The following is a 24,056-nucleotide window of genomic DNA, read 5'->3' on the forward strand; positions in this document are numbered from 1 at the left end:
CCAGCAATCGAGCCAGGAACTGGCTGTTCAAAAGGACACAAAGGCACATAGGCGCAAACTATCGCATCCTAATTGGGTTTTACGACTCATAAACAAAGGCACACAAGGGATCCATGTGCTAACTGATTCGTGTCCAGAAAGTTATAAGTCTTACTTCTGTATCTATTTACAAAAGTTATTTATTATAGTTTTTTATTAGTATTCTTTTCAAATCATCCCCAAACCTTTAGAGACCTATAAAATAGTTTTCATCATCAAATGAAACTTTTTTTTAATATTGTCTGATTTTTTAGCAAACTTCAATGGCACATAAAAAACATATAAAAATTAAACTTTAAATATAAACCAATCATAAATTATTTGCTCATGTTGGAAATATGAAAACTTTTCACTAAACTATTGTTAAATATTGACCATTCCTACTTAATCATGATTTAGTATATAATCAGTTGGCACCTTAGAGCCAATTAAAGGTTCACGAAAGGGGGAAACTCGTGGAGAGTTCAGTGACGGATGACGTTTGACATTCGACCCCGCCCATTGGTGAAAACATGACCGTGACAATAATCGCATTTCCAGCGGCTTCCTTATAATTCGGCACACCTTTGCACCGTCCGTCGCAAATCAATAGCTCCGTAGAAAGACACGAACGGAACGGCCATAAAAGCGCCTATCGAGATACGAGATTGTGGGGCTGGTGTGTTGTGTTGGACACCATTTATGGTCTGGCCCATTGTACTATCAATATTTGTGGCTCCTCTTCGGTTTATTATTTTTGGCTTTGTGCATGGCATTACCTCCGCTTTACATATTCGGCGTGTGGGTGTTATACTGCTCGTGCTCTTAACGGGTTTCTCTGGCTTTAACGGTTACGGCCGCTCTTTTACGACTCGTTTTATTGCTGTTATTAATGCCCGAATCTTCCATTTTTGGGCGGTGCGATCTTTTGTCTGTGCCGGTGTTACCTTCAAACTCGGCTTGAATGTGAAGTAATAATCGACAGCGGCTTGAATGCTATCACCAATTTGTATCTCCGAGTGGCGAACATCTCACGGATAGATATCTTCGTATGTCGTGTTTTTTACTCATTTAACTTTGTTCGATTAGGAAAGAAAGAAAAGAGTTTACGATCAAAATCAGTTTTCAATAATAAATCTTTAAACAGTTTGACAATTTAAAAAAAATAATAAATAAAAACTTTCTTTCTATAAAACGAATTATCTATTGGTTTTTTAATACATTTAAGTTTCTTCTTTATTCAAAACATTCATGTTGATATTTTATTTAGCTTACATTTTCATCAAATTATTTTATGTTCCAAAAGCATTTAAATTGAAAAAAAAGAAACAATAATACAGTCCATAAAACCGAAGTCCACCAACATTTGCTCTTAACGAGCTTCATCCCATTTCAAGTAATATTTCAATCAAATTCGCGTCGCCGCTCCAAATTACAACATAATTTTCAGATCTTTTTGCCTTTTACAATTTCCGCATTACAAATTAATTTCGACGACCCTCCGCCGCCCCGAAAAAATGCCACCCAATAAACGCTGGAATATTAAAAAATTGAAATCTGTTTAATGTGTTTACTCGACCAGCGCAGGGGAAAATTTCATTAAAAGGGAAAGCCCGGCCAGAGGATGCGAAATAGGATGTCGATGTGGGCGTGGCAAGAGTCGCATGGCGGGAAACGGGAAAAGGCGGAAAGGGGGGAAGGGGGGTTGGAAAATTGTGGCGACTCATGGCGCAATCGTCAATTATGGCCAACAAGGAAAGCGGAAAAAATATTGTGTTCGATAATCAAACCGAAAATGTGCACAGCTTGAGTCAAAATAACGAAAGGGGGATGGGACCAGAAAAAGAAAACAGGGCAACAAAAGGCGCAGAAAGCGTAGAAAAAAAAACTGTGAGGGGCAGGACTTTTGAGCAGCAGGATATGCGTACATTCGACTTCCCCTTTTAGTGTAACCTTGTAGTGCGCAGTACTCTAATGGTATAGGGGTATATGAAGTTCAAGGAACAGAATAATAAAGTGTCAGTACAAAATAGGGTTTTTGGAAAAATAATACAATATTAAAAAACTATAAGACTAAAGATCTTGGGGAAACTATGTGTAAATTAAAATAATAAAAATCGATAAATTTTATAAATAAAATTTAAAAGGCAATCTTGTCGACCTTTATTAGAAACAAATGGTTTTTGTTAGGACTAAAAAGTTAATGGTACTGCAAACTATGACTTTTGGGTATCCATAAGTCGGTTAACAGGATCCTATCCTTTTTTCGGGCCTTTTCCAATTTTTTGTTGTTGTTTTTTTTTCTTGGCAATTTGCCACCCACCGCACGCGTCGCCGTCGACGTCGCCGTTGACTCAGAAGTTGGCAGGCCCATAATTAAATTACACATATTTTAGTTCGGTGCGTGTGTGCGTGTGTGCATGTGTGCAGGCCTGCTGACTTGCTTTTCCCATTGTGCGTCCTGTTTTGCCGCCCAGGATTTCGGGACCTGCCCCGCCCCACGCCCCCCGCCCATTTGGGCATGACTTAGACATCCGGAGAAACCGAAAACTTGGCCCTTAGTGTGAAATTAAATATTACCCTGCGCAGTGTTTGTAAACGTAAAGTATGTAATCACCGAAATGTTGCTTGAGTTATTTAAGTAATTACAATTTTATTTGAAACAAAAAAAACAATGTTCTGAATTGTAAAGCGCATAAAATTGTGAAATATTTGCGCTTTCAATTGTAAAAGTTTTACTTTGAATTAGTTTCTATCTTGGTAGGAGCATTTAAACATAATTTACAAACGACTCAAATTTTAGGGGATCAAACAATTTTCAAAAATGTACGTTATAGGTAAAGCTTTTCACACAAATTGTATTTTTCGCGTTATGAAATTGTAAATATTACCTACTTATATAAACATGTTCAAAGTTTATTGTACGCCATTTAATAAAAAAATATGTCTTTTAAAGTCTTGAAGCAGGACACTCTACAAGTTTTTAAATTTTGTATTTTTGTTTTAATCTTTGCAGTGATATCTACAGCCCTTTTTGATTAAGGACTAGATTTTTTTAATCAAGATCCGATCCCAATTTCATTTATTCCACGGGTCTCTAGCATATTACAGTAATCTCTCGAAATGAGCTTCCCAATGGGTTAAGGGCAGCTGGCGACTGCGAAATGAGATGAAATCGAATCGCTGACGGCTCACTCGACCGCAGCTGGAAATGAGAGTGGAAATGTGACCTTGAATGCGGCATATACTATATGTATATATATGGTACACATGGACAGGAGCGGCAGGACTCGGATTACGAATGCGCTGCGCGTGACTTCCAGTTAAGTCCTAATTATGTCAGTAACTCATACGAGATTGCAAAGGATTTCTGGGAGGACTTCAATGGGGAGGGGGAACTGCTGCGTGCCCGACACGTTCGCCGCACGGCGGTGACGCAATTTCCAAAAGATTTGCAACCAAAGTACACAAAAGGTGGCTCGATGTCCTTCGGTGCAGGATGTGCTATGTGCTATATGCTATACTATATTCCATCGTACGCCATCGGGGGTTGATGCGCCACCCATCCGAAGCCAACTGAAAATATCTGAAAACAACTGCGGCAGCCGGCTCTCGTCACTCACTCGCTGCCCAAAACAGATTTTGCACTGGGAAAAATTAAAAGCCATTAGTTAATTAGTTAAAAAATTTAATTATTTCCAATATCAACATATAAAGGTATTTCTATATGATTTTAAACAAATCTACATAAAGTGTTATAGTTATTATAAATATATTGCTTAAAGGTTACTTAAAAAAATTGTTTTACAATTACCAATCTTATTTTAAACTTAATATCTTTTGCTAAATGCAGAACAGCATTGAATAATAACCAGTTTAATCATATAATTATTTTCCGATCTTTGTTTTTTAGATAAGAGCTGTACTTTAACTATCATAGAGTTAAATTGTAATAGAATATAATTCATTAAAAAAATCTAAAAAATTTCCCTTTGTGCAGCTATTATAATAATGCGATTCCAGGGGGCGTCGGTGGGCGAACAACCCTCGAATGTGCAGAGCCTTCACTCATTCATTCATCCATTGTGGCATTCAGTCAGTGAGTCAGTGGGAACCCGGCCAGCCAGCCATCCAGCCAGCCAGCCAGCCCACTCACCCAGTTATGAGTGTCCTGTGCCTTTCGTCCTTTCGTCCTGCTTGGCAACAAGCAGAAAAATTCCACTTCGTGGCATAGGTAAAGCGTAGTGGAGTGAAGTGAAATGAAATTGGTGGTGCGTCCGATGCTCTGATCCCGAGATGCATCCCCCAAAATCGACAGTGTTTCAACCCCCGATACGATGATTCACAGCGGTTGCAAATGCCGTGGAAAATTCCACGCGTCCTTTAATAGTACATATGTATTTAATAAGTAACCTTCAAATGCGCACATAGCCATCGAAGCTGTTTAGGCAATTTTAATTTACATATATTAAAGTATTTATATATGTTGCGTGCAGCAATAATTAAAATTCCAGAAAAGTAGTCACAAAAAACGTGACTTCTAATTTACCTCAATTCTTTTCCATACATTTTTTTGTTTTCTATATTACTCACTTCTGTATTTATTTTTACTTTATATGCTAATTGCTTTTACCATTTTAACGATGAAAATGTAAGCCTAGAATTATGTTTCACAAAGGTTTAATTTTTGTAGGCAGTTACTGTTTCTTAAATTAATCTCGGGAATTATTTTATCAATGCAAGTTAAGTTTCAAGGGTCAATACCCATGAGAAAAGCTTTCGAAATCGGAAGCGATGGATCCATTGCAAAAGTGGTTCACCTGCGAGTGTCCTTCGCAACTCAGACTGATTATGAAACCAGGACGGTGGCTCCGTCTCCACTCGAGTGCCTTCTGTTCCCATAATCATCTTAATAATTCCAGAACTCATGTCTTTATTACATTTTCCCACTCCCCTACAGTTTTCCGGCACCGCCACCGCAATATAATTTCCCGGCTCTCGGAGGAATTTTTTAATTTCAAACAGAGGAAAGTATCTTGTGGCGAGGAAGCAGCACAGCTCAAGAATAAAATATAAAAAGTAAGAAGAGAAATTGTATCTTCATGCGTGTGTCCCCAGACGCATTTCCATTTCTTAAGTAGACGTATTTTATCAAAGATTTTCCCTCTCGCCTTCGTCTTCTTGCCACGTAGTAATTTAACCCCTCAGTGCTTTTCGTGAAAAATTTGGCTGTAATAAAGAGGGAAAGCGGGAAAGCGGGAACCCTTCGCCTCCCAGCAGGTGACCCATCAGCCATCGATGGTGAAAGAGCAGCTTAGCTAATTTGCAGGAGGACTCCCAATCAGCCGTAAGGATAAGGACCCGCTGCACGGGGCGGTCCTCAGTAATATCCCCTAATCCTTCCGAGGCAACAAATCAAGACCTGTGTAATCCATTGGGGGTACACCTTGATTGAAGTCTTTTCCTAAAGACCTTTGTAACTGCATGGGATCTCAGCCCTCTTGGTTTCGGTTCATTCGGTTTTTACTCAAGCAAGGAGAACTTTGATTATTAACGCGTATTCTACTTTTTTTCTTTAAACCTTATGAAATGAAGAAAATGGGAACCTTATCCATACAATACATAGAATATACAGAAAAACTATTTAAAGAATACTGCCAAATATATTGGGAATCTATTTTTTTTTGCATTTATACTTGTAGTTATCCTGTATTATTCAAATTTGACAACAAATTTTAGTTATTCTGTTGTTAGTTAGTTTCCTCAATTAATTTCCATTAAGCACGTAATTTACACTTCTGAACTTCCGAACTTAACCATTTCAAACATATTTGCCTTGTCATGCCCATTTGTGTTTTACGTATTTCAGATCTTCTGTCGATATATCATTCCCTCAGTTCTCAAATACTTGTCGTTGCGCTTGGTAAATTTGGGATATTCAAATGTTTTACTTCCCCATATAAAATAATTTCCAACATATTTTCTCTGTCACATTTATTTGTGTCCTAAGTATTATGGACAAAAACGGAACGATCTTCCCCTAAAACCGATTTTCATGCCTGCTGCGCCGGAGATTTAAATTTAGAACGGCCTTCCAACAAAACCAAGAACAGGTTCCATGGTTCACCCACACACATGTTTACAGACCGAACTAATTTTAGGTCCCATCCCATCCCATCCCTTCCGACGGAAACATTTGAAGGTCTCCATGCAGTGCAGCTGCATGAAATCTTTAATTGGATGGCGTTGGGACCGATCGCCTTAATTTAGAGTCTTCGTTGGCAGGGGAATCCGAAAAAGGGTTGAATGCGATCCTGCCACGATTCCCACGCACCTCCAACAGTCGGTGGATAAGGGAAAAATGCAATAATAGAAATGGTTCTGCAAAGAAATATAATTGGACCGAACTCTTTTGTTCCAACAAATACAAATTTTCTTTTATTCATACGGCTCTTGAATTTATTGCGGAAAACTTCACTTTTGTTTAACCACATAAATTACTTTAATTACAATGCAGCTTTAATAAATAGAGAAAATGACTAAAACTAAATCAATCGCATGGCAGAGCACGCTCTAATACTTTTTTTTTGACAGATTTAAATATAAGATTTTTATACTAATCGTCAATCGTATATTTTGAAAACCTTTAGTTTAAAATTGTCAGTTGTCCTTTAAAACAAATTTTCAAAGAAAAAAATGTCTTACTTTTTGTAAATGAAAATAAAAATGTCTTCTCTTCAATTTGGAATGGTTCAAAATAAAATATGCTGATTAAGGTTCTGTAGGGTATTACCAGTTTCGAGCTTTCAAATAGCTCATTAATCTGGTTGGTAAGTGTTCCGGCTAGATTCGCTGAGATAGATCGCTGATCGGTGATAACCCGCTTGGAGAGCAAATTACCGAATGGCCGTCAGTTTTCGACGATCTGCCATCGCGAGAGTGTGTCTATCGATGCATACCTATTCAGTGACTTACGAGGGTTCTCCCAACAACACCCCCGGTTCCTCCTCTTATGTGCCGTGCCTGACCTTTGCCCCCGGTCAGAATGAATCCAATCAAACGGTAGAGCAGCGGATCGGACCGCTTGTCGCCGAACGAACTTCCCGGCGGCGTTTCTTCTACGGAATTGAAGTAACTGCCAACGAAATGGGCGGCGGGCCACCAGTTTGCTTGAACTTCAACCACTTCCTGCCACTTCTGCCGACCTTTGTCAGCGTCGTTTGGCTAAATCAGCGGTACTGGGACGTGGAGCCAATCGGGCAAGTTAGGAGCCTCCAGATGGCCAAGCACCTGGCCACCCACATCCCCGTGCTTCCCCACCTGACGGCTTTTAGATTGTCGGAGCGGCGACTCAATCAGTTCCTGGACCTCAACTTCAGCAGCATTTTGGCCGTTCGAGGCGATCAAGTCCACGAGGACCAGCGGTTCCGGTTAGCTTTGCCAATGATCGAGCACCTACGGCAGCAGCGAGGTGAATTGTTTGCAGATAATTTGAATAACATTCTATTTTTTACCAAAATAAAAAAAAAACCATTAGAAAAATTTGAAAATTAAACAAAATAATTTCAGAAAACATACAAAGCACTTTTTTCAGCAAGAATTGTAGTAATTTTCACATAGAAAAAATTGATTATAATAATCGTTTGTTCTACCAAAAATCCCCGCTTAAATTCCATATTTTTTCCCAAAAAACGAGTTTGTACATATATTATACATATATTTGTTATATAATATTTTCGTTACAGAAAATATTTCAATCTGCGTGGGTGGATACCCAGAGGGATATACCAATTTAGGCGACTTTCCTCCAGCTTTTACTAAAAACATAGCATTTCTGAAAAAAAAGGTGAGTTAACTTTATAGTAAACTTACTTCTTTGGCTTCCATACTATGATAAGTATATTTTATTAAGGTTATAGCCGGAGCAGATTGCATTATTACCCAGATATGTTACGATTCCGAGGCAATTGTGCAATTCATAAAGGATTGCCGGGCTGCTGGGATCACTGTTCCCATTTTAGTGGGACTGACACCGCACGAATCCTTTCGTTCGTACTTGATGATGGAGAATGTAGCCAATGTCCGACTGCCGACCGACTTACGCCGACTTCTTGACGACCAGCGAGGCATTCCGATAAGGGATACGCTGACCGAAGAAGATCCTGTTAAAAAGTTCTTTATAAACCTAACCGTCAAAATCGTTCGCGATGTCCTGGATGCTGATTTGGGCATTTGGGGTTTTCACTTTTTTACTCTCAACCAATTTAAACTTGTTCAGGAAGTGCTTCAAGAACTTCGAAACCTTAATGTGATAGAAGATGGTGACCAGAATGGAAAGCAAGATTGAGCTTAAAAATAAAAAAAAAAAAAAATAAAAAATAAAATAGTATATTGTAAATGGATGTTATTTATTTCCTTGTCAACATTTTGGTCTCAGGTAAGTTACAATATTTAAGTGATCTTAAACAAAAGTCAAAAAATTATACCAAAATTTATTTTGATTCGCATATGGTCCAGAAAGAGGGTGGCAAATACCATGAACCCCACGCGGTTTCCATCTAAAATAAATGTGCGTACAACCCCTTTTCCTTGACCATTGATGGGCTGCAGCCAAACAATTGCTCATGATGTGACTGACATGTCTAATGACCGGGGTTCGAGATCTGCAGCTGGCCAATAGTGGAGTGTGATGAATGGATCTCGGAACCCTTTCCCCTCCTTTGCATATGGAATGCGAAGCTTTGCAGCTCTGGTGCGTCATCAACGTCAGTCAATGTCAAGAGCGGCTCAAATCGCAGGCCAAAATGCGTAGATATTTGTTGATGGTTCTCGACCGGAATAATAGAACTGTTGCGTCATCGCACCTTCCTTCGGGACTTGCCACCAGAGGGTTGTCGCCCTCCTGCCCTCACAAAGACGCACTGAAAGGTCCTTTGACAAAGACGGAATTTGACATTTGTAACTTGCGGTTGATCGGCCATGGAGAAGGGATAAGTGATGGCCACCACACTCGGAGAAAATATGTGCGATTGACATTGGACAATATACCATTAAAATGTTGAGTATTTTTGTATTATTAAATTTATTTTTAAGAGAAAATCAATTTTTATGCTTAGCCTCCTTTTCACGAACTACCTTAAAACATTTCCTAATATATTCCAAAAATACATTTATATTCAAACTGTGAATCAACCCTTAATGGCAGTAACATTTCTCCGAGTGTACTTGGAAGGGGTTGCCGTTCACCACGGGCTCCCAGATGACACAGATGGAATCGGGGCTAAAAGGTTTCGCCGCCACCGGTTCAAATCCAACGCCTGCTTCTTTTTTTTCGCAGCTGTCGCCTGGGCCTGAAAAATGATTTGCGAATGTGAATTTCCTTCCTTTTCTTCCGGCTTTTGGTTGAGTTTGTTGACGCGGAGGATGGGGGATGTTTGTAACTTCGCTTTGCAATTATTTATCGGCAATTAAGCCAAACAAATGACGCCGTTAGAAAGGACAATGTGCACGTTGCGTATACGCCATGTTTGCCAGCCGAAAAAACTCCTGGGGATTTCGGTTCTCTTTTTGATTTAAAACTTAAAATTTAGCAAGTGCTTTAAAGCGCAGTTCAGCAGATTTAATGGATAATATACTTAAAGTAAGATATACATTTTTAAAAGAATACAATAATAATAATAATATTTTTTGATTTTTTTTGAATTGAATGTTATCATATAAACCAACATTGCTAAATTGTATCAAGATAAAATATATACCTTAAAAAAGTTTACCAATATATGTATAGACATATATAAGAACCCGAAAGTCACGTTTGTGCCCCTCTGTCGCAGTCGCAGTCGGCAGAGGCAGTGATCAGCTGGCAGATCACAGCTGAGCTAAACAGCCCTACTCACGAACAAGTTCTCTCTATCTCTCTTATTCTCTTTATAAAATTTAGATTTTATTTAACTCAAGAGCAATCCAGTTGCCGTAAGAGAAAGATGAGTGGAAATGATCGAAGAGATCCCCTGAATTTGAGTAAAAAGAAGCTCAATCGATCAGAAAAGTCACTCAAGAGAAAGCTGGTAGTAATAACGTTCATAAAGCTAAGCAGCTTCATAAATTTGAATAAGATCACTTAAAAGGCATAAATAAATTAAAATGAATATTAAAATGTATATTAATTTATTTTAAGAACCGTGTTGTTTTATTAATGATTCGGGATGTTAGTTTATACGGTCTTAGATTACTCTTTATTGTTTTACCTTCGAATTTTTCTCATAACATTCCTTAAGGATTTATATAAAAATTTGCATTTACTTTTTTATAGGCAATATAGATTTTTGCTAAGTTTGAAAAGACGCCTTTCGTTGCATGGCAGCCATGGTGTTGAACGCTTTTGCAGCAGCAACATCGGCAACATTGCTAATTTGCGACCTGCCCCACCGCAATTTGCATACACCGCGTGCGTGCTCGTGTGCGCACTAAATTGGCACACAGATAGATGCGAGAGATACAGATAGTCGATCGCAGATGCAGATACATTTACATTCGAATTTACAGATACACGAGCCGAACGCATGCAAAAGCGAAATTTGCCAAAGCTCACGCGAAATTGACGGAAAATTGTAACAATTTTTAAATTAAATTACTGCAATAGCAAAATTTGGAAAGTGCCACCTACACGAACACAAAGTAATTATACTCTGAAAACTAAAATTTACATTTGTTGACATGCGGAAATCCACTTTAAAATATAATGTATAGCTACTGATTTTTTGTTTTATGTAAAAGATTATTTTTACTGTGATGATTATAAAAATTTAACTAAAAGACACAAGCCAAAATTTATTAGTATTGCTTTTTTGTTTTTCAAAAAATGAATTTGGCATCTTATAAAGTGGTTACTTAAAAATAATCAGCTGCAAATTAGAAAACATTTACATTTACATTCTTATTTACCGGCACTTGTCCGATCCAAAAATGTGTGGAGATTCTGGGAGGAATATTTACCTTCTGGGGAACGAGCACACTCACACATGTTCCGTTTGGTGGTATAATTTATGGCTAGACTCGAGAGCGATCAAAAATAAAATGATTATTTTCAGAAGGAAGCAACAGAAATAATAAAATCGAAGCGCTACGCAAATTATAAACAAACGTCAACGAAGAGTCAGCTACGAAAACATCAACAAGCTACGTAAGCAGCCACAACTAGATCGAATAATATTCATTAAAATATACCGTGTAATATAGATTTTAGTACCCTTAAAAATTACTACAATTAAAATCAATATAATCTCTAAAACATAGGTAATTTTAAAGGCTCGCACTTTTGTAAAACTTTTAAAGTGATAATTTAGTAAGTTAAAATAAATAAATGGCGACTAAGACCTTTTTTATTTTAATTATAATACAAAAAATATCTTAAGCATGTATTCTGATAAAGAAATAAAATTATTTTTTGTACCACATTGGGAGCAGTAGCCCAATATTCCCCACTTAAATTCTTTTAAGGACCCAGAGACCGATTGCAGTGATGCTTTTTGATCTTTTTTGTTCAGCACGGTGCTGTTGCATTTCTCAGATAGTCAGATACTCGGATACTTGTGTGTGTCCGCTGCTTAGCAGGGCCAGATAGTACTCGAGTGTGTGTGGCCTGTCAGCGGCAGAATTGGTAGAAAATATGCGGCATGCGAAAGACGGCAGCAGAATTGGCAAACATAAACCGCAGGCGGCAGGCCAAATCGGAAGCTGCACTGAAATCGAAATGAGTGAGGAGGAAATCTCGACCGAACTGAGGAATCGTAAATTGAATTTGGCATTCAGATCGTCCATTAGCTTTCCACACAGTCTCTGACGCAATTCGCACCCATATTGCCATATAGCTTTCGCTTTGGGTTAAATCTTGAGATGTCTGTGCGGCAAGTACAGCTGCTTTTACCAAAATATTTTGTTTTTAACGTGGGGAAAACAAATCGAATATTTTTCTATAAACCGAGTAAACAACTTATACATTTACTTTAACCAATATTCGGTAAATTTGTTTACCAAGTCACATATTTTTAATTTAAATATCCAACAATTATTTGGCACACAAAACTACTTGTAAAATACATATTTATAGAAATACTCGTATATAATTTATATGTTTTACAGTGTATACTATAAGTATGGCGTATCAAAACTGACATAGGTTCGGTATTAAAACTGTGCACCTCTTAATGAGTACTAGAAAGGCAAATAATCGGTAGGAGGGGCACAACTTTTTGCCTGCAATTACACGGCTAACAGCTAACTGCAAATGGTGCTAGAAAAAAAATAAAGACAGCAACAAAAGCTAAAATAAAATCGCGCCAGACAAGCTGACGGCAGCGTGTGATTTTATGCCCGCTGCGGTTGAACAACCACGAATGGGCGTAGAAAAGGGGGTTTCAAATAAATAAAGTTTGGCTTGCAGTCATAAAAAATATTCCACTATAAACTACTAATTTCGAATATATTTTGATTTTCTGAAAGCACTCAGATTGGGAATAAGAAGCTACGTCTATGTTTGCAGAAAACTGGGAACTGCAATAAAAAAATCCAAATGACTAATACCCTTCGCAAGCAAAACAACATAAATGCATGTTTATTATCGCTTTTATTGGTAATATTTTTGATTGGAAACTGCATTCAGCAATCTTTAAAGCTACATGCATTTATGCAAAAACAATCTAAAAAAGAATAGAAGTTAACGAAATAAACTGAATTTAAACTCATGGTCTTTAAATTGGAACTTGTAATGTAAAAGGTATTGCTTTCAGTGGAGAGCATTCCACCTTCGGTTCGATAAAAACTAGATAGTCGGCGATCAAATCGAGATCCGTGCAATTGCAGGCCAGATCGTGGCACTTTTCACAACATCGCATGATGATTGATGATTAGTCATCGACCGGTTTCTCGATTGTCGGCCGCCCAGCAACAGCACGCGAGTTGAAGGTTCGACGTGTAATTATCGAAGCCACAACACATCGGCCGGGCCAGAAAGTACTGTTAGTCATAATTGCCCACAGCGATTTTAAATTGAGGACCGGCTGACCACGATCCACAGACAATCGTTAACCACAATTAATTGTTGTTCACATAGTAAATGTCAATAGTGAAATATAATATTTCTTCTTTGTTCTTTTGGCCAAAGATTCAAAGAGGGTGCAGGTGCACAAATATATATATTTGCTAGTTACAATTTAATATACCTACATATATTCATTATTGTTTTAAAAACTTACAACAAATTCTCTTCTAGATATAAAATATTGAAAGTATAGTTAAACCACCTTCGGTTAAACAATTAAATTGTGAGTACGTCACAGTAGTTAGAAGTGACGTCTGAATAATTTCTGTAGATCCTCTCGAGTACGTGGCTCTTTAAGGACTGCTTTTCCTAACGTAGCCGCCAAACTCTGAACCGCACGTGTTTCTGTCCAATATTTTTTTATAAGTTAAGGTTCAACGATGACGACTTTGTGACTATGATTCTGCAGTAAAACCTACGTGACGACTGAATCAACGTGTAGCAGTGATCAATTTACGATTTTTGTATACGTATACCATTAATTATACTACATAATATATTCCTACTGACGCTTTGAAAACCCTATCATTATTTTAACAAATTCTATTGGTAATAATGAAGAATGATAGAAATTATTAAGAAATTCTTTTCTAAAGCAGCTACTATTTATTTTATACTACTTTATATATTTTATTTAGCACTTGACTTTAAAAATGTGTGCACACACAGAGCAAATTTTGTCCCATTGTTGTTGGAAGGCGCTGTCGTTAACCTTGACTGATCCCCAACAAACTTCAAACGTGCTATTCCAGAGAATTGATCAAACAATTCAACAGCTGTTCGCGTGCGCTAATCGAAATTTAACAGCTTGTCAACAATCTGTATTCTATAAGGCCTTTAACCTTTTTTAGGTTGTTGCTTAAATTATCATTGCAGAGCAAATTCGTTTTTAAAGTACTACTCAACCTTGAGCAATCTTCCCTAGAACACAATCTTGAGTCAAACGAAAGGATGAACTAAAGAATAAATCCATTCAAAAATTAATAACACTACAATACAGTGCTTACCAAAAGATACTGTCTACAACTAGTACAACTATTAGAATTACCTTCTTCCCTGTCAAAAAATGTACTAAATAACTTATTTCTAATTTACACATTAAAATCCGCTTAAATTAAGACGTTTATTAAACTAATAAAAATTTGATTTTCCATGGAAAAGATCTAATGAACCAGATATAATCTGGTTTTATGCATTTTGTCAGGCATGACTAAATGAATTTTATTTTTCAAGACGAAAAGTATAACATTTATTGGTAAGAGTTTTTAAAAGTCTCTTGATAAAAACCTTATTTAAAACCAGCATATGAATTCATACTTATAAGAAAGGACAAATTCTCAATGGGACATCATACTGAAAACTCAAAGGACTGAATGACAGAAATGGGCCATTAGCCATCTGCCTTCAGGACAAACAATGGAAAACTGTCTCTTTCTTGGATGAGTTTCGGCTGTCGTTGCTCACTTTCGGAACATTAGCACAAGTGGGGTCCTGAAAATATTTGAAATCGGAACCCAAACTCTAACCGAACCGGAACCTCCTGCTGAAAGGATTGAGTAAGACAATGGATGAGTTTTCCGGAATCATCGGGCAGCTGATTTTTGCGCACGTGACTGAAATAACATTGAATATGAATAAGTTGGCATGGAAAGGGAATGTGCCTGTTAACAGCTGGATTTTCGATGATCACTGGGTTTGTAAGGCAGTTTCCGTTTTCGTCCTGTTTTTAATAGTTTCTTGGTAACTTGTGAAACAGAACTTTTTGATATAGGAAGAACTTACCAAAAATAAATTAGAGCCTGGACCTTTTTTTTAATAAAATCAATTACGTACTTTTATGTAAAAGTATAATTTTGTTATTAAAAATATAAAGTTGATAAAAATTGAATTGAAATTTTTGTTAAGAATATATTAATATTACGATTATTAACTTTTTTCAAAGTGATATCTTTTAATTGTTTTTTTTACGTTTTAGTTACTTCACATATGATTTTACGAAACCTTTTTTTTTTGCTTGTTTTTGAAAATGAGGACTATGTTGTAGTTAAGTTTGAATGGGTACAATGTAATACTCTTCTATATGAAAAAATGGAATCTTATCTGATCTTAATGTATTTACGAACTTGTATATGAAAAAAAGTATAGTGATCAATCGCGGCGAATCCTTTGCAGTTTGCAGGTTCGCTCCCAGATGACGTGATTGATGTGCTCACCCAGACGATAGTAGACGAAGCCGAGGACCATGACCAAGATGAAGAAACCGACCCGCAGGAACCAGGGGATGCCTCCCAGGAAGGGGTACACCCAGATCCCGGTGACCCACCAAACGAAGTGGATCCACGCCAGGTAGCCCACCATGAAGAGACCCAATCCGATGAATCCCTTCATCCTGCTCGGATATCTGTGGTGGGTGATGGCCAGCTCGAGGAGGGCGTAAACCACGACGAAGGTGTGCATGGCGTGGTTCAGCCAGCCGGGATACACCAGATCCAGCACCACTGGGTATATAGACTCCCGATCGATGGCGAAGAGGGTCCAAAAGGTGAGGCTAACTGTGAGCGATAGGGGAACCACAAAGCTGGCCATCATGTAATCGCGCAGGGTGCGCAGCGATGACAGGCGAACGAGGTCATAGGTCAGCGCCAGGAAGTAGTAGACGAACTGGATGATGCCGCCCAGGAAGGTCATGTACTTGAACTTGCCCCCGATCGGCGGCTCCAGGCGGAGGACCACCGCCAGCTGGGGCAGCTGGGCGAACCAGTAGTCGAAGTAGATGGCGTAGCCCAGGTGAAGCGAGGCGGTCAGGTGCAGCAGCAGGCGCGCCTTTCTCGCGCTCACCGGCCAGTTGCTCCGCTCCATTTCCGGGTGGATACTGAGCCCTCCTGCCTCCAGTTTCAGACCGTGCTAATCGGGTCCCCAATCGATCCGTTCTACGATACGAAACCATGGCTGAAACGGTTCCATTCATCATGGTACCAGGCAGTATAACCAAAGCTACAAGTTTTTTAGAATACAAAACTCTGAAATCTAGTGCTGAAAATGTTCGGAAAAAATCTTAAGTCAGATATTAAACCATATGCTGAATTTGAACAGCATTAAGAATAGGCAAAAAATAAATAAGCATATGTATAACATTCTTTAAGTAAAAATAAAATGCAAATAAGTTTTCAGACTAACCATTAGCTAACCATATTCCAACATAACAATACATTTAATTAAAAAGCTTAATGAAAAAAAAAAAAAAGACAATTAATTGTAAAAATATACAATTGTTAATTTTTTATTCATGGAAGTTAATACAATTGATTTACAAAATTATTCCAAACTGCAGTAACTCCAGCTTGCAGATGGTTTTCAATTTTGTAGCCAAACTCCATTTACCAACTTCTCTGTTAGTTAAATTATTGATCCACTGCAAATAGTAGTGTATATTGAATTGGGGAGGTTGCTGCGAATAAACAGGGGTGCGACCTTGGGCACAGCTGATTCGAATGGACCGAGCTTCTCCAATTTCGAAACCAGATGTTGAAATTGGAAAGGAAAGGTCCGCCGACCGCAGGCAATCAAATGGATGTGTGCTCCGTAAATATTTGTTTGTTTCCTTTGTCGGCAGTGCAGATCTCAGCGATAATTAGTCAGGCCCATCGCCACCATATGTCCGAGGGAGAACCTTCGTGTTTGGCCAAATTACCTTTGCTTATTTCAATTCAGCCATCTGACGGGCAATCGATACCCACTTCAAAATGTTAATTAAGGAAGAGGTGAAAATCTTTATTAATATAAATAAAATGTAATTTATTATTGGTATTAGTTATATATTCCAAATCAATGTTTGTTCTTTCTTACTTTAAAAAAGAATAGTTTTAATATTGGTTAGTAAAATAAATAAGGAAATTGTATTTCCTCAAACTAGTCATTTCCGGTTTTAAAAATATTCAGCACACTTATTGACAAAATCTCAGACTAAAGTAAGTCGACATATGTTTGATTAGTTGGTCTTTGCTTTATGCGTTTGAATCCAAATGTTAAATAGTAGATTGTTGCTATTTATAAAATTAATTTAAGCGTCTGTGAAGGGTGATAACCAATCTGAGTTAAAAACGAAAGGAGTCGCGAAAATTAAATGCCATGACGCAGGTTCGATGGCTGGATGTCTGCGAGCCATTTATAAGATCGATGTATGCCCATTTAATTATGATCGCCACAGCTCAGACTAATTGGAGCAATGTTGTTAATTTTTAAAAGCCGCCGTCGGACACGTTTCGCTACGGTCATTGCGAAAGAGATATTCAAATAAAGGTAGACGACTCTGACCGATATTTTCGCACTTGTAATGGGGTGTACAATATTTGACAGTCAAACATTTTAATCTCTGTGGGGCAAGGGGTTCTGCTGGAGGTGGGTTGAGTGGAATTACAATGCGGAAAACCTCTTGAGCTTTGGTGAAGAGCAGATTAAACTGCGTAAGAGAGTCTATGTATGAGTCAAATAAGCTTCACTCAAGAGAGCGATGGGTAAAAGGGGTTTATTTTCACACATTTCGCACTCTCCTCGAGTCGTTTATTCGAGTTGAGCTAAATATTTTGGGTGCGTTTGCTACCAAGCTCAAGTTTTAGCTTGAGGGATAAAATCTCAGAACCATGTAAGAAAAATTTTTACACTATAATCAGTTTTTCTTTTGTATAAAAATCATCTTGGCTCAGAAATTACACCTATAGCAGGAAAATATACACAATCAAAGTCATACATAATGCAACCCGCTTAAATATTTTAAAAATAAATCTTTTTATTAATTCCAGCATTTCTTTTCAACCAGAACTTATCTATATCAGGGCTAAATGACAAAACAATTTTATTGTAATTCTATTTCACATAGAAATTTGTAAGGTTAATACAATTGTAAATTATTTGAGAAGACCATTGAACTATGAAGAAATTTAAGAATTCTCTACCATTCTAGAGCTAAAATTTAAAGCTTAAAATAAATTACTAAAGAAGTTATAAGGTAAAGGGTTACAAAAGTCGCAGGAAATTTTCGCATAATTAATGCTCAAATCATCTTGAATAAAAGCGTTGCGTGCAAACACCCCAGCGAAATGGCCGTATCTATTAAAATTGTCAAAACCACCCAAAAACTGGCGCATTATATATGTATACATAGCTCACTACCTTTGAGATTCAAATTCTAGGAATAAATTTCGCCCAACCCCTTTTTGTTGCTAAGAATTTTCTCTAATGACTTAAACGCGGTAACCACTAAAACATTTACAGCGCATACGGTCCTGTTGTTCACTTTTCACCACATCTCCGCCGGAGCAAAGGTAAAAACCACGACGCCCCATAACATCCCCAACCCAATTTCCATTCCATTCCCCCCGGCACTTAAAGGTAAAGAGTCGCATTTTTGCGCAAATTTTCCCCGAAACCGCAAGTAGAAAACTCATTAAGCGCAAAGCGTTTGGTGGCAAAATAGGCTGGGAAATTGGAGGGCTGGTGTGCCATTGGAAGCGGGGGGAAACTTTGCCTGATCTACTTGTATTGCCATTAATTTGAACTTTTCGAGGTATGGTTTTTAAAATCAAAGTTGGAAGTGAAGTGGTTTCCTAGTTTTGAAGACTTTTCCTAACTACATAAATTACACAGAAATATAGGACCTATTTTATTAAACTAATATTATCTGCACATTAAAGAATCGATATCGAATATACACTATTTTTTTTATTTTATTAAATTTAAATGTATCTTTATTTGTAGATTCCATCTGAACGTTCGTTGTCCCACATTTTTTGTATCGACTGAACTCGATTTATTTTGTGTGTGTATTTTGCAAATTTGTATCTTTTAAGAGTGCTTACGGTAATATTTGGATTGCGTGAACCTGTGTTTGCTTTTCAGTTGTTTGAGGTTGGTTTTTGATCGGGAAGGGGAATGGTTTTTCCGACATGGGACCTGCGGACTACATAGACACGTGCGTTTGCCAAATAAATCCGCCGTAATCCCCTTTTTCTTGTTTCTTTATTTTTCCAAGCGAGTTGGACTTATCCTTTTTTAGCATTCGAGTTCGCATACTTAAATTTCGGTCTGAAATATTTGAATTTGGTTATTTTTTCTCCCTTTGCACATGTCGCCTTATTTCGGAGTCAGGACATCACTTTGTAGTCACACACATGCAAATTTTGCGCATACATAAAATTACGCATAAATTCAAAATATTCAGGAGCCTTTGATTTGATCTTGTTATTACCTAACTATTGATTTTAAAATTCCAGAAATAATTGTTAAGCTCAGACATAAATGAAGACACGATTTAGCAAACGAAATTGACATTTAACTTTATTATCAACTAGTTTTGGCATTGAGAGCCATCGTCTCCCAAGGAGCTTTCCAACATCTCTCAAGGACCAAGAGGCGGCTGCAGGATGCAGTCCGCAAAGGTCAGCCCAAGGACAAACATCTAGCGAGATGCACAAAAATCCAGCTTTCCTATTAAAATCGATATTTAGTGCCACAAGCAGTGATGCCAAAAATGAAAAATAAACATGGCAAAAAAAAAACACAAGAAAAATTGAATATTATAAAAACAAAGTTTCTTTTATGAATGACATTAATTTCTGCTGTTATCATAGCATAGGAATTTTAATATATCTTGATTTCAATTTTTCACTAGCTACTTTCTATAGTTTTTCAAGTTTCCTATTAGCTTTTAGAAGTGACAACACTGGACCAAATAACGCGACTGGGGCGTGGTAAGAGTATTTGCATTAAATTATGCGGCGAACTGCGGAAATGTTTGGCATTAAACGCAGAAGGGCTGGAGAATCGAGGGCAGATGAAGGAAAAATCCGAGATGAAGGCAGCACCGCGCACCGTTAAGTGCGGCGGAAGCAATTTCACTCTTCAGCAAAGGGAAAACCAAAAAGGGAAATACAAGTAAAGCAGCCACGACATCGCTGAAACAAAACAAAAATGTAATAGAAATCCTTCAAACATCTGCGAACCGCTCACTTCACTTTGCTGTACGAACACCCCCACAAAAAACCCAGCATCCTTTGGTCCTGTATTTGAATACACACACACAACACACACACACACATACGCACATACAAAGGTGAGCACGTGTGTGTGCTCGCATTTGTAATTGTTTCCTTTTTTGCTTTACGAGTTTTTCATGTATCGCACAATGTGTCACCGTCTCATCCTAAAACTCAGCCAACAATTCACTTATAAAAATACAGCTTTAAAATATTTAAAAAGAATTTTAGATATTTTTGGAGATACAATACTTTTCCTAGGTGTTCTAAAGAATGTTTAACTTTCTTAGTGTAAATGTATATATATAAAATAGTTAAAGGGCAAAATAATTTATTAAACTAAAAATTTGCACTTAATAAATAATTTTTTTAGGTGTACAAACATCTGGCAACAGCCGCCAGCCACTGCAATTTAATCGCCGTCATTAAGGCGGCAGGTTGGTCGCAATTTTCGTATTCATTCCATTTTATACCACCGTTTTCGAAATCCCTAAGTACAGCCTTAAATACTTGGCATTCCTACTGAAAAGTTAGAAACAAATAGGTATTTATGGAAATTAAAAACTAAATTTATTTCTTTTAAGATTTTTTAAAACGTTTTTTATACAAAAAACTAAGACCTGTCTTATAAATATTTTTAAAATATTTTGGGATAAATTTAAGATTATTATTTTGTTTGCAGAGCTCTAAACTCTTTAAGGAAATAATCTTAGACTCCTTTTCTTGTATGGAATTAATGTAAGTACTGAATTTTGGAAAGCTAACAACACTGCGAGAACAAATGCGACCTTCTGGGGTCGCTGTCAAAATAATTATGTTCATTTGTATGGCCAAGCTGTTCGTCATCTCCGGCGGCCATTACACCCTTTCCCAGTTGCCGCCGGGCAGAAATACTCAGTGGATGGCCAACAGCCCGGGATCCCACTTTCCGTCCGCTTAGTTCCGGGTGGCATTAAGGCAAATCGACATTTTTCGCCGGGAGTAAACTTTATGGGGTCATCGGTAGATATTGTCCTATCGTCCCATCAGGACACTTGGGTCCTGGTCGCTGGCAGGTTTCAAGAGAGCTTCGCCCAGCGGCGACAGCATTTTTCTTTTCGCTTATTAACATAATGACCAAAAGGAGATGAAAGGGACATAAGGCCAAATGGCCAGCACAGGCAGTCGAGCGAAAGCTAGGAAAAGTTGTCAAATAAACCAAGGAAAAGCGAGTGCTGCTCGGGCAATATTTCTACTCATTATGCTAATAAGTTCGCACGAAACCAGCGCTGGAAAAACGAAATTTTTCAGAGGCAGTGGACACGAATTTCAATAAATCTGGGCGCAAAATCTTTGTTTTAAGAACTCAAAGTGGTGCTTTCTTACACCAAAAAAAGGAAAGGGTGAGGAAAAAGCATTGAAGATAAATGCTTAGGGAATTTTAAATTATGCAATCATTAAAATTGTTGATATCGTTTAGAGAGCATGAAAACTTCGTAATTTGGAAAGTGGCTGTTTTATTCCTATTTTCCTATTTACATCTGGCTGTCGAATGTAGCAGCTGATCTTTGGCTTTCGATCTGTGTTCCACATGTTTTTACTTAGAGCACAATTATTTCCACATCCCTCTTGGATACAGCAGCTGGAAACACATTTGCATTTGATACTGGGTTGGAGTCTAAAATGTTTTTTGTTTATTACATAGGGGCTCTAAAAGATAAATTTCATTAAAAGTTGTGACTTAAAGTGGAAGGGAATGAATTAAGAACAAGTCTGCACCCGGCTTATAAAATATAAAATATAATTTATAGAATTAGTAACTTAGTAACTATTTTTTCTATTTTGTAGTTACTTTAAGGGAGTACGTTTATTTTTAATAATTAGTTAAATTTTTGTTTTAATTTTCTGAGTGCACTCTGTATACTAGAAAACACATTAAAAATGTTTTATTTATTGCGTTCAACGTGATTTCAGCTATACATTCTCAGCTTTCTCCCTATCGAATAATTTTGGAAAACAACAAGTGTTTTGAGGGGCCTTATCTCCCCCAAGTACAATTAATGCCTCCCCAAAGACCCCAATTTTTCGGTTCCGTATGCAAAATGGTACGCACTTGACTGCATCATTATACAAGATCATTGTTCGCATCCCATCGAGTGATATTCATTACTGAAACACATAGAGTCGATTCACACGAGTATAGAATGCTCATTGAATCACATCTGAAAATGTTTAAATTAATTAGATTTTACATTAATCTTGTTACATTTAAAGAGTCATATCTTCGCACTTATAGAGAAATCATAAAAGCAGTAAATTTATTAAAACATTCTATATCTTTACAGAAGTTTGTAATGTTGTTTTTTGCCTTGTTGTTAATAAAGTTAATTAATGTAATTTTTTTTGTACGACACTCACTGCTCTTTATACCCCAAGCCATATTATATTATGAATACATTTTAATTATTAAATGCAAAGACACTTCAGTCTTTTAGTTCCATTTTACTTCGCAAAAGCAAAAAACGCCAAAACTAGCAAATCAAAGCAAATGAACAGCAGTCGTAGGTGCTTTTTTCTGCGGGCTGGGATTAACTTGCCATGAATTTCAATTAGGCAAAAGGGTTTCAAATAGGCCAGTGGTTGAAGGGCTCTGGCTCCGGCTCTGGCTCTGGAAACTCATTACGCAGGCAGGCAAACAGCGGATTCTATGGGGTTTCTTCCCAGCGAGCCGAGGAGAATTCGCTTTGCTTTGTGGGACAAAGAGCAGAAAGAACAAACAAGTCCAGCGGTACTACTTGAAATAATAAACCATGGCAGATAAAGCCATCGGGATCGGGGATCGGATGGAGAGGGGTGGTAAGGGGGAGGTGAGAGGGGAGAGGCGACACGGAGAGGAACGTAAAATAGGAGGCGCAACAAAAACAATAACCAAATACTTTAAGCCCAAGAACAACCAAACAGGGCATCCAGTTTTTCTAGCCCAACCTTTTTTTTTCGTTTCTTTTTTTTTTTTTTGATTTTTTTTTTGTTTTTCTATGTTGTTTTTTAAATCAAAACAAACGAGCGTGGAATGAAGAAATCCAAGCTAAACGTAAACAACGCAACGGAGGGGCGCTAAAAAAATATAAAATAAATGGGAGTGACTGGGGAGTTCGGGCGGAATTGAGGAATTGAGTGTGTGTAACTCCAGTAGTGGGCCTCGCATAAAACAACCTTCGACAACCAGTTTGGCCAGTTTCGGCCTCTTCGGCCTCTTTGGCCTCTTCGCTTGCAATTTTCAGCTCTTTGCCTCGTTTTGTTTTTTTTTTTATTTTTTTGGCTCAGCCACAATGGCCAACAGCCCAACAGCAGATCTGCATCTCTTAGCCAAATGTCCCATAAAAACATGGGCTTGCTGCTCTTCAGAAACAGCTTTGGATAATTGAAGTCCGTGGCTTTAAGCCATAAAAACTATTAATTGCTGTTCAAAACTGTTGAAACGACTGCAATTTATTTTCTTTAACCATTGATTATTTAGCAAAAACGTGAGAACATTCAAACAAGAAGTATTTTTTAAAGAAACTCGTTTGTGATTCTTTGATATTGTTAATATTTTTATTTTAATTTATTTTTAATATGCCAAGAGATTTCTATAAATTTAAACTTAATAGATTTTAAATAGGTTTTCTTAACTCAGGTTTCACACATTAAAAATAAAAATTTTAAACTATTGATATTTCTCGGGCAAGAAAAAACGTTTAAGTAATTGAAATGAAGATAGTTTTATAAAGCAAAAGATTTTCCATAAGAAGAAAAATACAATGACTTGCTAGTTATAGAAAAGTACGCTAGCGTCACGATTTCTGATTGTGAATAAAACAGTTTTAAACTGCTTAATCCTGGAAAAGACTTAAAAAAAGTTCCATAGAAAATATAAAAAGAGTTTTTTA

General features: G+C 37.4%; 2 protein-coding genes across 3 annotated transcripts; one reads left to right on the forward strand and one right to left on the reverse strand.

The window, feature by feature from the left end:
* The first annotated feature begins 6,663 nt into the window (after nt 1–6,663).
* Nucleotides 6,664–8,416, forward strand: LOC108100715 (probable methylenetetrahydrofolate reductase). 2 transcript variants are annotated; one of them, XM_017204747.2, is made up of 3 exons: nt 6,664–7,489; nt 7,764–7,864; nt 7,931–8,416. In XM_017204747.2, exons 1-3 carry the CDS (start codon nt 6,922–6,924, stop codon nt 8,363–8,365), a joined length of 1,104 nt encoding a protein of 367 aa, XP_017060236.1. In that variant the 5' UTR covers nt 6,664–6,921; the 3' UTR covers nt 8,366–8,416. The 2 variants fall into 2 exon arrangements, with proteins under 2 accessions (XP_017060236.1, XP_017060237.1); XM_017204748.2 differs by having other exon boundaries at nt 7,938–8,122.
* Nucleotides 8,417–15,005: 6,589 nt separating this feature from the next.
* On the reverse strand, nt 15,006–16,494 carry LOC108100153 (androgen-induced gene 1 protein). Its single transcript, XM_017203910.2, has 2 exons — nt 16,429–16,494; nt 15,006–16,021 (listed from the first exon to the last, which is right to left on the reverse strand). Exons 1-2 carry the CDS (start codon nt 16,492–16,494, stop codon nt 15,266–15,268), a joined length of 822 nt encoding a protein of 273 aa, XP_017059399.2. The 3' UTR covers nt 15,006–15,265.
* Nucleotides 16,495–24,056: the final 7,562 nt, after the last annotated feature.

The sequence above is a fragment of the Drosophila ficusphila genome, unplaced genomic scaffold (genome assembly GCF_018152265.1).
Source record: "Drosophila ficusphila isolate 14025-0441.05 unplaced genomic scaffold, ASM1815226v1 contig_286, whole genome shotgun sequence".
In the NCBI taxonomy this organism is placed as follows: domain Eukaryota; kingdom Metazoa; phylum Arthropoda; class Insecta; order Diptera; family Drosophilidae; genus Drosophila; species Drosophila ficusphila.

Excerpts from the sequence above, each read along its gene's own strand:
- LOC108100715 (XM_017204747.2), top strand. The coding sequence starts at position 6,922 with ATGGCCGTCAGTTTTCGACGATCTGCCATCGCGAGAGTGTGTCTATCG. Across the intron at positions 7,490-7,763 it reads GCACCTACGGCAGCAGCGAG|AAAATATTTCAATCTGCGTG; the intron begins GTGAATTGTTTG and ends TTTTCGTTACAG. Across the intron at positions 7,865-7,930 it reads TAGCATTTCTGAAAAAAAAG|GTTATAGCCGGAGCAGATTG; the intron begins GTGAGTTAACTT and ends TATTTTATTAAG.
- LOC108100153 (XM_017203910.2), bottom strand. The coding sequence starts at position 16,494 with ATGGAGTTTGGCTACAAAATTGAAAACCATCTGCAAGCTGGAGTTACT. Across the intron at positions 16,022-16,428 it reads CTGCAGTTTGGAATAATTTT|CACGGTCTGAAACTGGAGGC; the intron begins GTAAATCAATTG and ends GGACCCGATTAG.